The sequence below is a fragment of the Camelina sativa genome, chromosome 9 (assembly GCF_030686135.1).
Source record: "Camelina sativa cultivar CO46 ecotype springtype chromosome 9, ASM3068613v1".
Lineage (NCBI taxonomy): Eukaryota > Viridiplantae > Streptophyta > Magnoliopsida > Brassicales > Brassicaceae > Camelina > Camelina sativa.
In genome coordinates this window covers 5,335,346-5,347,728 of record NC_141888.1, presented here as the reverse complement: position 1 = coordinate 5,347,728, position 12,383 = coordinate 5,335,346, and the positions used below count along the sequence as shown (strand labels likewise).

At 32.4% G+C, this 12,383-nt stretch overlaps 1 protein-coding gene and 2 pseudogenes across 3 annotated transcripts; 2 read left to right on the top strand and 1 right to left on the bottom strand.

Annotated features, from left to right (window-relative positions):
* Window positions 1–4,221: 4,221 nt before the first annotated feature.
* Window positions 4,222–5,683, top strand: LOC104710517 (transcription factor TCP20 pseudogene; annotated as a pseudogene). Its single transcript, XR_015567385.1, has one exon. The product of XR_015567385.1 is annotated as a transcription factor TCP20 pseudogene (transcript).
* A 1,016-nt stretch (window positions 5,684–6,699) lies between these two features.
* On the bottom strand, window positions 6,700–7,184 carry LOC109126353 (anaphase-promoting complex subunit 11-like; annotated as a pseudogene).
* Window positions 7,185–7,535: 351 nt separating this feature from the next.
* On the top strand, window positions 7,536–10,823 carry LOC104710516 (actin-related protein 2). 2 transcript variants are annotated; one of them, XM_010427133.3, is made up of 15 exons: window positions 7,536–7,743; window positions 7,994–8,104; window positions 8,241–8,375; window positions 8,480–8,551; window positions 8,634–8,712; window positions 8,841–8,890; window positions 8,969–9,072; window positions 9,171–9,239; window positions 9,337–9,400; window positions 9,749–9,817; window positions 9,917–10,000; window positions 10,093–10,151; window positions 10,250–10,316; window positions 10,402–10,485; window positions 10,572–10,823. In XM_010427133.3, exons 1-15 carry the CDS (start codon window positions 7,702–7,704, stop codon window positions 10,650–10,652), a joined length of 1,170 nt encoding a protein of 389 aa, XP_010425435.1. In that variant the 5' UTR covers window positions 7,536–7,701; the 3' UTR covers window positions 10,653–10,823. The 2 variants fall into 2 exon arrangements, with proteins under 2 accessions (XP_010425435.1, XP_087323462.1); XM_087467336.1 differs by having other exon boundaries at window positions 7,539–7,743; window positions 8,634–8,734.
* Window positions 10,824–12,383: the final 1,560 nt, after the last annotated feature.

Genomic DNA, 12,383 nt, shown 5'->3' with positions numbered 1-12,383 from the left:
AAGAAAAATAAAAGCAAATGAATATGATGGTGAGAGGTAAAACATAAAAAAAAAATGATGTGTCAATTTGAATTCTGATAATATTTACTTTCAACATAAAAAATAAAATGATGGGGACAGGTTGAATAAATTGGATGAAGACTATCTTGATTAAGACTACTAATCATATTGAACCATTTTCGAACTGAAAAATAAATGATAAAGTATAAATTAGAATCATGTACTTATTAATATGATTGACATTAATACATATTTCTCCATAGTCATTTTTTTCATTATGGTATGTTCACATCGAAAACAACTTTGAAATCAGAGGACATGCAATGTTTAATAAAAACAACTTTATTAATGTGTACTAATGCTATACCACATTAAACATTGCATATCTTCTTTTTCATCTCTTTATGAAATATTTATATATGCAATTTTAATGTGTTTTTAATATTGACACATATTTATCAAATAATTATGCTTTATAAATTATAATTTTTTTAACAGTTCGACTAGAGTGAACTTTTTACGAATTAACGAGATAAATTGCTTGTTTTACAATCACTCATATATTTTTTTCTTTTTGCTAGTTGAAAGGTTAGTCAATCATATAATTCTGAAACAATTATTAAATTTGGGAATTGTGAGAATTTCAAGTAAATATGATTCACAACATATTATCGAATGCATTTTGTAATACTCAATTTTTTTGGAACTCCATAATATTAGATCGGATGTCATCCCAAATTTTTTTTTTCGTTCAGATTTGTTATGTGAAGAAATTAATATAATGGTAATTTTAAATTCATTTCTTTTTTATTCACATTTGTTATGTGAAAAGCTAATATAAAAACAAATTCTCTAGCAAAATAAATTTTATGTTCAAACTATAAATAAATTATTTGACTCATTTTGTTACATGGGTTCGTGTGTGTTTCCAGTTTTTTGAGCATAGATAAATCCACAAATTTCACATGCACTAACTCAAAATATATTTTTCTTTTTGGTATGGTCCTATTATATGACACATACTAAGACTACGGGACCAAACCGAACAATAATTTTGATAAAAATGACTATGAAATTAGAGGTGAAAAAAAATAACATACTACATTTTTCTCAAATCTATATTTGACAATTTTCTCTATCTATGTTGAATCAGAATGTCTTTTCTCCTGGTAAAATTTTAATCACGATTCTGACGTCAAGACTGAGGACATATACGACACTAACAATTTCAAAGGCGACAATTATTAGTTGTCAACTATAAATTATGTAAAAAAATATCAACATATTTATTCTAAAAAATAATACTAATTCATAGCATTACCAATATGATAAAATCGTATCACTCTTGAAGTAATTAGTGAATAACTATATGCCAAACAAACATGAGAAAATTGGAAAAATGATTCATAGGAATTTGTATTTACAGTTATGGTAGGTATTTTGTAACTTTGCTTTTTGTGTATACACCATTAAAACATCATTTACAGTACAACATTGAAATATTATGGTTTTGAAATGATAGATATTATACATTTAAATTAATTCGTTATATGTATTTAAGTTTTTAAAATATTTTGGATGGCATGGATGCACATCTTATGCATGTAAAACCCATACTCCAAATAAAAATGATATTTGGATGCAAACGTTTCAGATTTGACACAAAATACAGAACGGACAACGGTATATAATAGAATAGAATTGATTTGTGACAAAGTAACACAACATTATAAAAATATCATTTGGTTCTTAGTGGTAACAAAAAAAAGACGTGGTTGAAGGTGATTAATTCTAACTAGTTTACGAAATTCTCAAATTTTGACATATCTATTTAGCTTTACTTTTACTGTTTTTACAATACAGTTTATTTTTGTTATAGATCATTTTTATTTATTTTGGGGGACAAATTCTTTCTTGCGTTTGGAGAGTGATCGATTGAACCGTAAATCTTGAACAAAAAAAAAAAACTGTTGACAAATATTGGTGTATTACTTTATTTAAACGTGATTATGGTCGTCATTAATATTAGGGCATCTCCAACCCACCTCTATATTTGTTTTTTAACTCTATTTTAAAGTAAAATCCACTCTAACCCAACTCTATTTCTACCTCTATAATAGAGATCTCTATTTTTTCCTCTATATATAGAGGAACTCTATTTTTTCCTCTATAATAGAGTTGAACTTTTTTATTTATAAATTGGTCCTTGAACTTTTAACACTTTTATATTTATGATCAAAATAAATAAAATATATATATATCAATAGTTTAATAATAATTTAAATATATATTTAAATAGTTTAATAATAATTTAAATATTTTAATAATAATTTAATTTGTATATTAATAGGATAATTGATTATAAAGTTAAATTTGACTAATTTTAATATTTTGGTTTAAAATTTTTTAGGATTTTCGTATTAAAAAATTTTAAAGGTTTTTGTATAGAAAAATATTTTTAAAATTTGAGACTATTATTTGCAAAAGAAAATTTATATAAAATCTTATTAAATATAAATAACTTAAATATTTTAGTTTTTATTCATGCCATAACATTATTTTTAATACAACAAAGACTAATTATTTAATATTCTGGTAATATTTATGAATGTTAAAAATTTAAATAATATCATAATTTTATGAAAGTTTCACAAATACTAAAATAAATGGGTTAGTTTGCAACTTTTATAAATAAAAGGTATTAACAGTAAAATAAAAAAGGAATCTCTACGGAATATTTTTTTTAGAGAAAAAAATAGAGATATACGTTAGAGTAAAAGTCACGTCTATTATAGAGTTCCTCTATTTTAGAGGTAAAAATAGAGAAAACTATTGGAGAATGTCTAAAGATAGAGAGTAGTTAACTCAATTAAGATTAATTGAAGTCTAAGACTTATGAGTAGTTATGATGAAACGAGAGGTGCGAGTAAAAAAAAGAGATGATATAATGTTGTCGGTCCATAAATGATGGAACTCTCAAACTCTTTAGAACTTGCCCTACAAGCGAACCAAACTCTCTGTTGGAGCTGCCAAGTGTCAGCAAGTCATTGATCTAACTTGATAGACTAGCTAAGCTAACGTACTTCCTTTTCAGAGAAGACGTTGACTTTGACTACTGTTGTAGCGTAAGTAAGTATGTACGAAACTACGAATACTTTTATTTTTGGCTTAGGGGTAAAAAGAAGGATATATTTTTGCTAAAAAAAAAGGGTAAAAGAAGGATATTTACGAAGCAACATTAAAAATCATATTTTATCACTTGAACAAGCTATTTGTCAATTTAAACCATAGTTGTATGCAATTTATATTTATTTTTCTTATATCACTTTATATTAGAAAATGTTGTCTAACTATTATGAATAATTTATGTTGTTTACAAATTTACAATAATACTTTTTTAAGAAAGATTTACAATAATCCATATGTGATATGTAATATATACATCATAAACGGTTATTCAAAGAATAACTTGTTATGCAACAGTCATATCCAAGCCATTGATAGTAAAAACTAAATGTGAGACACTAAAACAAAGTTTGTATCTATGAACAACACAAAATGATATAATAAATTCCAAAGAATGATATACTATAGTATACAATATAAATTATCCACACAACTCACTAAATTTTCTAGAAAATTTGTATATATATATATTCCAGTAAACAATACATAGAAGCTTTTTTAAATAACCATTAAATCAAAAATTTCAAAAGGTTTAACGTTTACTTTATAGTTTTAAATTAATGATTTTCTTTTGACATTTATTTTTATTTTGGCAACAATTAATAATTTTTTGACATTTACACTGAATAATACTTTTTTCCCCCTTCAAACCATTAAATAATAAATGACAAAATATTTTACTTTTTCATTAGCCTACAGAAAAGTAAAAAAAAAATTCCGGACAAAAGTCATTAAGTGTTTTACACCAAAAAAAGAAAAAAAGTCATTGAGTGTATTTATTAGTGGGAAATGAAGTGGCAGTTCTTTTAGATTCTCAATTACCTTTGATTTAAATGTGAAACGGTCATTCCTTTTTTCCTTTACGGATTTGTTTGGTTACTTTGCTGTTTATGCTCTTTTATAGTATCAGTGTTTGGTGAGAAACCTATGTAACTCACTATCTCTCGCTATGTAAACAAACCAACAAAACAAAACAAAAAAGTAAATAAATAAATAAACAAAAAGAAAAAAAAGAAATAGACAAAACTAAAATCTTATTACTTTTAAGTGTTTTCTCATTTCTTTTTTGACCCATTTCGTGAGATCGAAAGATGATAACTTTTTTTTTTCTTCTTTATTCTTCTCCATTCTGCATCGGGATCTTACGGGAGAGAGTGTTTTCAGTATATTAAATTCGTAAATTCCCAAGAAAAAAAAAAACACTGTTAAAATTTTCTCAAAGTCGATACTTTTTCTTCTCGAAGTCACAATTCTCAAACCCTTAATTGAAATTGAATCCAAAGAGAGAGAGAAAGAGAGGATTTTGATTAATTTAAGTCTGGACCCTGAAGAAGTCCCCACACAAACAAAAGGCTTCGATGGATCCCAAGAACCTAAATCGACACCAAGTACCAAATTTCTTGAACCCATCATCACATCCACCACCACCGCTGAACCAGGGCATCGGAGATAACGACGACAACGACGACAATCGCAAATCTACTGAGATTAAAGATTTCCAGATCGTGGTCTCTGCTTCTTCCGACAAAGAACCGAACACCAACAACAACACTACTATCAAGAAGAGTCAGAACCAGACCCAGCTTGGTCCTAAGAGAAGCTCTAACAAAGACAGACACACTAAAGTCGAAGGTAGAGGTCGAAGAATCAGGATGCCTGCTCTCTGTGCTGCTAGGATTTTTCAACTGACTAGAGAATTGGGTCACAAATCTGATGGTGAGACTATCCAGTGGCTGCTTCAACAAGCTGAGCCGTCCATTATTGCAGCCACTGGTTCAGGAACCATACCTGCCTCTGCTTTAGCTTCAGCTGCTGCCTCTGTCTCTAACCATCATCATCAAGGTGGGTCTCTTACTGCTGGTTTAATGATCAGTCATGACCTTGTAGACGGTGGTGGGTCTAGTAGTGGTAGACCACCGAATTGGGGAATTGGTGGCGGTGAAGGAGCTTCTTCTAGGTCTAGTTTACCAACTGGGTTGTGGCCAAATGTAGCTGGGTTTGGTTCTGGTGTGCCAACCACTGGTTTAATGAGTGAAGGAGCTGGTTATAGAATTGGGTTTCCTGGGTTTGATTTTCCTGGTGTTGGACCTATGAGTTTTGCATCTATCTTGGGTGGTGCTGGTGGGAACAGTCATCAGATGCCTGGACTTGAGTTAGGGTTGTCTCAGGAAGGCAATGTTGGTGTTTTGAATCCACAGTCTTTTAATCAGATTTATCAACAGATGAGTCAAGCTCAGGTTCAAGCTCAAGCTCAGGCTCAAGCTCAAGGTAGGGTTCTTCACCATATTCATCATAACCATGAAGATCATCAGCAAGAGAGTGGTGAGAAAGATGATTCTCAATCTCAAGGCTCAGGGCGTTAAAAGCATTGGGTTTTTTTTTGTTTTGTTTATCTTCTGGATTTGAAAAGCTTTTGGCTTTTTTGTTTTGTGATAATATTGTTGTAATTTGTACCACCATGGAGAAGAAAAAGGAAAAAAAAGAAAAGGTTATAATATACTGAGTGAGAGTGGTAGTCTATACTTCTTGAAACCTCTGCAAAAACACAGGTGAGCGCAATTTGAGGATGATGATACAACTACAAGAGAGTGGAATCTTCAAACTTTTTGTTTTCCGAGTGTTTGTGATAATTTTTTTTGGCAGTTGTTGTTTGAGCTTGCAGGTGGAGTTTGTTAATACACACAGCCAGAGATTTTTTGTTTGTTTGGAGTCTTTAGGTTCCAGAGAGGCTTGTTTTTTTTTATTATTACCTATTCTGTGTTTTGTTACTTTTGAATATCAAGAAGAACCCGGCTTTTTCGATAGTACAACAATGGTAATGTATAACTTCCTTTAATGAAGATTACATTGATGGAAGAAACTATTATAACTTCCTTTGCACATTTGCATCTCCCAAGATTGTTTTCTTTCGCTTGATCTCTCTGAATGATGAGTTATGACTTTTGTTTTAATGTCGAGTGTAAAGCACTTTGCTGCATGTTCTGATTCAGTGGCTTTGAGCTGCAATGGATTTCACAAATCACAATGATGGTTAAGTTTCTATTCTTTAACTCTTACTTGAAGACATGTTATTGTTATCAGTGCCTTTGGCATCTCTGACTGAGTTTGTGCATGTTGTGAAGTTAACTGTGGAAATGTTGCGGTTAGTAACCAAGTAAGCTGTTTTTAGCATCATTTAGTTTCAATCTATAAACAGAAGCCAATTGTTATTTACAGTTTACTCCTTACCTTTTTAAAAGATATAGGTATCAATTGTTCAACGAGTCAAAAAGTTTCTTACTCATGTTTACTTGAATTTGACGGAACAAAGGAAAGAGAAGAAGTGAAGGAGTCAAAAAAAGATGCTGCTCTCTGATTTGTCCAACCAGTCAAATCAAGTGAAATTTCAAAAACATTCACAAAGCTAGCTCTCTATAGCTCTTACCTTTTGAGCAATGATCAAAACTTGACACTAATGGTCTACATACAACTTCATGAAAGCCTCCCCCATGATGAGAGCTTAAAGACTAATCCTCCTCATAATTTGCTTACTCTTTGAACTGCCATTCTCTTCGGCACATTGGACAATGAGCTTGACTCGTCTGCGAAGATGAAACGTGTGGTTGCAAGCTCCCCAAACTGCCCTAACACCAAAACAATAAGGTCTATAAGTAAATAGCTATGTTCTAGTAAGTGTTGGAGAGAGAGAGAGAGAGAGTGTCTTAAGTAACATATATAAAAGTGACAACATGATAGCAGAGAACTTTACTTAGAGGGCAGTCATCTCCAGGAATTTTGAAATCAGGACAACAACAACCATCAAAAGCCATCCGACATATCCCACATGTTTCATCTTGAGCATCCGATGCCCATGAAGCAACAGCATGCCATCTGTGCCAGAGAGAAACTTGTAACTCTTCATTTGTAAGAGCTCATGTGGTGGAGCAGTGATTTAAGATAATACACAAGGTAAAGGGACGAGGAACTTGCTCTGTTTCTATGGCTATACAGGACATTAGCAGAATAATCAGTTCCACACAAAAATGTTATAAGCCTAAAGAGTAATAATAAATGAAGTCTTACCTAGTAGTCTAGTACTATTGAATTGTTTTCCAGTAATAAAAAAACCTGAAAGCCAGTCTACCAATTAACACACTTTTTACAAAAATTATTACAAAGTAAACCAAAATTACCTCTGTTTGACTTTGAGTAATCTCACCGTATACGAAAATATATTGGGCCTAATACCCGCGTTTTAAAGTCGCCGTTTGTGTATTGTCGATTTGCACGACGTGGAGTTTTTACGTATAATAAACGACACGCATTCTTGTAGAAAAACGAGGAAACAACAATACCAAGACCTGTGTTTTGTTTTGTGGAAGTAGCAAATTTGTTTTTTCGATCGCGACCAGTGACCGGAACAAAGTAAAGAAGAGTGATTTCCTCGCTTCGATTCAAAGACAAGTTCTTTTATTCCCTGGGATCGAACAAATCTGATTTAGCGTAAGCTGAAATTTCTATAGAAATCGGAGGAGAATGGACAACAAAAACGTCGTCGTCTGCGACAACGGCACCGGCGTAAGCTTTCTCCTCTCTTTCCGTTGTTCAGACTCCGATCCTTATTTAAAACTGATCAACCATTCCATATCTTGTCTGGGTTTCGTTAAAAATCTCACCTTTTCGTCTTCTCTGGGCTTGTTTAGGATCTAGTTCTCTTAAAGTTGCAACATTTGAAAACTTCAAATGTCTTAGGAGTGTATTAGATCGTATTTTTATGGTTATGAATCTCTAATGTGAGATTGTTTTGTTTGGCTGGCAAATTTGTCAGTATGTAAAATGTGGATTTGCTGGAGAGAACTTCCCAACTTCTGTTTTCCCCTGTGTTGTGGGAAGGCCTTTGCTTCGGTATGAAGAATCACTCATGGAGCAGCAAGTCAAGGTTTCTTTATATATATATATATATATATCTGACTTATAAATAAGCCAAATCAGATCTTTAGTTACATAACATTTGACTGAGGTGATATGTGTAGTTCGAATTCATATATGTTTTGTTTGGTTTTGTTTCGTTTTAGGATATAGTTGTTGGGGAGACTTGCGCTGAGCTTCGGCATCAGTTGGATATAAATTATCCTGTCCACAATGGTATTGTGCAGAATTGGGATGATATGGAACATGTTTGGAATCACGCTTTCTATAACGAGTTGAAAGTAAATTTCTTATCCTGCTTTTTCTGGCAACTTGGTTTTCTTCATATGTTTTTTTGGTTCCATGTTTCTTGACTTACTCTTAAACCCTATTGTGTGATTAACAGATCAATCCATCAGATTGTAAGATATTGCTTACGGATCCACCTCTTAATCCCTCAAAGAATCGTGAAAAAATGGTATGGTTATGTCTTTGGTTGAGAAAATCGAAAGTTGCTTTGATGGTTGTTGGAGTGATGACTCGTTTATGTGGTAAAACAGATTGAGACAATGTTTGAGAAATACAATTTCGCTGGCGTTTTCATTCAAATCCAAGCCGTTTTAACTCTGTATGCTCAAGGTGCTTATGGAGATTATTGAAGGTTTAGATTTTCTTTCGTGTGTTTATATAGACAGTCACCTGTGAAAAAGGGATTTTTTTCGCACTTCTTTGATATTTTTCTACCTGTGTTGAACTCTCGGTTTCAGGTTTGCTAACTGGTTTGGTTATTGATTCTGGTGATGGTGTTACTCATGTGGTAAGCTACAAAACTCTATAATATTTGAGATCGAGTTTCGCTAATAGAGCACTTAACAGTTTCCGCCTCACATCTTAGGTTCCGGTGGTTGATGGCTACTCATTCCCTCATCTTACCAAAAGAATGAATGTCGCTGGCAGACACATAACATCATATCTCGTTGATCTACTCTCTCGACGAGGGTGAGAAACTGATTCATATACTCACATGTTGAAGCTTAAGTGACATTTTGATGATATTTTGAGATGTTTTATCTAATTAAAAATTGATTGTTCCATAGATATGCGATGAATAAGACAGCTGACTTTGAGACAGTTAGAGAAATTAAAGAGAAGCTCTGCTATATAAGGCATGCAAAGACCTCTTCAGTGATTTACTCTATTATCTGAGTGGTAATGCATTACAAGACTAGGAAATAAACTATTTGGTTTGTCTTTATTTTGCAGCTATGATTACAAGAGAGAGTCTCAACTCGGGCTTGAGACAACCATCCTTGTTAAGAACTATACTGTAAGTTCTCTATTCTATGAACTTGTCATGAGTGGAAATTTTCAATATTTCTAGGACAATTAGAGGGAAGGAACAGAAACTAGTGTAAGTTAAGCTTATATCAATCTAAACTCATTATCAGAACCAAGTAAAATAGCAAATTCTCAGCACTCGAGTTCGTAAAGAAAGTTGAAGATTCTTGCCATCTTTTTTTATAGTATTTTTTACGTAATAAGAAAAATGATATTATCATTCTTTGTTTTCACGCCATCTTGTTTGTTTTTTGGTGCTCTGTCATCCGATTGTCGATAAAGGTTCATACTTTTATTTCTGAACTACTAATCTGTTGTGTGTTTGTACTGTGATCAGCTTCCAGATGGGAGGGTCATCAAGGTTGGCACAGAAAGATTCCAAGCACCTGAAGCGCTTTTTACACCGGTAAACCTCAATTGCCCCCTTTGCTATTATTCTCATTCTGAATATTTTCAACCCTACCAAGTATCTCGGGGCTGATCTCAGAACAAAATCTTCTTTCAGGAACTCATCGATGTTGAAGGTGATGGAATGGCAGACATGGTGTTCCGCTGTATTCAAGAAATGGATATTGATAACCGCATGATGGTATGTTTGCTTACACTTGCTTTGTATTTCAAAAGAATGATCCAAAACAAATCAACATAGATTGCTGAAACCCTTTTACTCTTTTTTCACAGCTCTACCAACACATAGTTTTAAGCGGAGGAAGCACCATGTACCCTGGATTACCTAGCCGGTTCGTATATATTTTATTTTTGTTTATCATAGTCCAACAAGAAGCTTCATGGTTTTATGTTGTAATCTCTTCTGTGTTCTGTTTTTTTTTTGTTTCAGTCTTGAGAAAGAAATCCAGGATAGGTATCTCGATACAGTTCTTAAAGGAAACAAAGATGGCTTGAAGGTAAACATATCCTAATAACTTCGTGACCATTGTTAGTCATTGTCTCAGGGTTTAACATTTAATTCCGGTTTCTTTTATCAATCAGAAACTCAGATTGCGAATCGAAGATCCACCGAGAAGGAAACACATGGTATACCTCGGAGGTGCTGTTCTTGCAGGAATCATGAAGGTAAACAAAAAGAAGTTCAATGCTTTCTCTCTTTTTGGCAACAGTCTTTGAAATGATGATGTTAAAGAGAATGTTTAATGTTGCAGGACGCACCAGAGTTCTGGATCAATAGAGAGGACTATATGGAAGAAGGGATCAATTGTTTAAACAAGATGGGGCAAGCTTAAAACTTTTTAAATCAAAACTCAAAGTTGTTCTTTCTTTTTTCTTCTACATTCTGGATAATTTAGTTGCATTATTTGTGAAAGAAATCCGGAATATACAATTCGATTTAACTGTATTCTGTCTTTTAACATTTCAGTACTTTTAGGTTTCAAAGTTTGAGTGCTTTTGGTTAATGAGGGATCCACAATTCGATCTTCAATTATCAAATTAACACTGTAGAAAACGTCCTTTGTGCTCTGTTTTATGTTTTAACTGACAATAACATTCAGACCAAGAGATAGAGACATGATGATACATAAGAATTTATATAAATCCAACCCAACAGCTTTTAACATCATAACTAACAAGAAAACAAAAACAAAAACAAAAAAACTACACAAGTGGAGATCCCCATCCCATCGTATGACACTCACTATAAGATATATTAACACACAAGCTAGCTAAATGTATTGGCGATACAAACATTCTTTCTCGGTTGTAGAAAGCCTGATTTGGAAGCGTGTATACACCACCAGGACCACCACTATCTATACAAAAATATCTGAGTAGCTAGATATAGTTACTAATTACTATGCAACTCTCTTCTATAACAGTTTTATAAGAATCTAATTAGGTGAAGGAGATCCAAAATCTAATTACTAAACGAGAGACTGTTTTCTATATCTTAATGTAAGTTCTAGAATATTTCCAAATCCTAAATAAGGAAATTGTCCTAAGTAAATTGATATTTCTCCAAACTCAATCTTAGCCTACTCAACTTACTCTTTTCATTATTTCCATTTTTACAAGGCCGTTATTTTATTTCCTTTTCTCCGTTTTCAATTTTACAAACATTAAACAATGATTTTGGGGACCAAAGGAGTGAATATTTGCCTACTCACATTATATCATGTAACATATTTTGTTTTCATTTTTCTTTTTATTAAAAACCCACTCATTATTATTTATTTTTTTAGCTAGAGTGAATAAGCACCAAAAGAAAAAAAGAAAAAAAAATTCTTTTTCTATACAACCAGTGGAATATGTTGAATATATGTGCAAAATGTTATGTAAAAAATGCTATGTAAAAAGCAATAAGATGGAGAGAGGACCTCTATCTTTGGACAAAAGTACCTAAATCAGAAACAAAAAGATATACTGATTAGTAAGTAGTTTCTATTCAAGAATAGTTTCTCACTGAGAGTAAAGGTTGGGTGATTTGATTTCGCTGAAGTCTATACTGGGCCATCAGACATCAATCTAGTCCAACCACTCTTCTTGGTTCGACATCAGCATAGTGTTGTTGTCGTTATGAAGCAGCTGAGGCCAATCCAGTGGGGCTGCCATAAATTGTGGCTGATACTCAACTTGGCTGTTGATCATCTCAGAAAAGTCATCAAAGTTAGACAGAAATGGCATTTGTTGGGGCTGAGGATAGAAGATTAAAAAGAGTTAATTTTCCACACGATGAATAGGGACACAAAATGAGCTAAGGTTGCTTTGCACGTAAGATTGAGGTAATGCAGCATGATATCTTCGTCACAGAGTTACAGCCAGGTGGTAAAACTAAAACTAATTAAATTAAAAACAAACTTTGTACACGTTTAATTAAATAAAGTTAAATATTGACTTGGTATATATTTTACAATTAAATAAGATGAGAATTAGGGTTTAGAATTTACAATTAGAACAAAATTATGTGTCGGTTTGAGTTTATAAGTAAGGTGATTAGAGTTTAGATTTTACAATTAAAA

What these genes read in the sequence shown, in the direction of transcription:
- LOC104710516 (XM_010427133.3), top strand. Translation starts at nt 7,702, where the DNA reads ATGGACAACAAAAACGTCGTCGTCTGCGACAACGGCACCGGC. An exon ending in CTTTCTATAACGAGTTGAAA is followed by an intron (nt 8,376 to 8,479) that starts GTAAATTTCTTA and finishes TGTGATTAACAG; the next exon opens with ATCAATCCATCAGATTGTAA. An exon ending in CAAAGAATCGTGAAAAAATG is followed by an intron (nt 8,552 to 8,633) that starts GTATGGTTATGT and finishes GTGGTAAAACAG; the next exon opens with ATTGAGACAATGTTTGAGAA.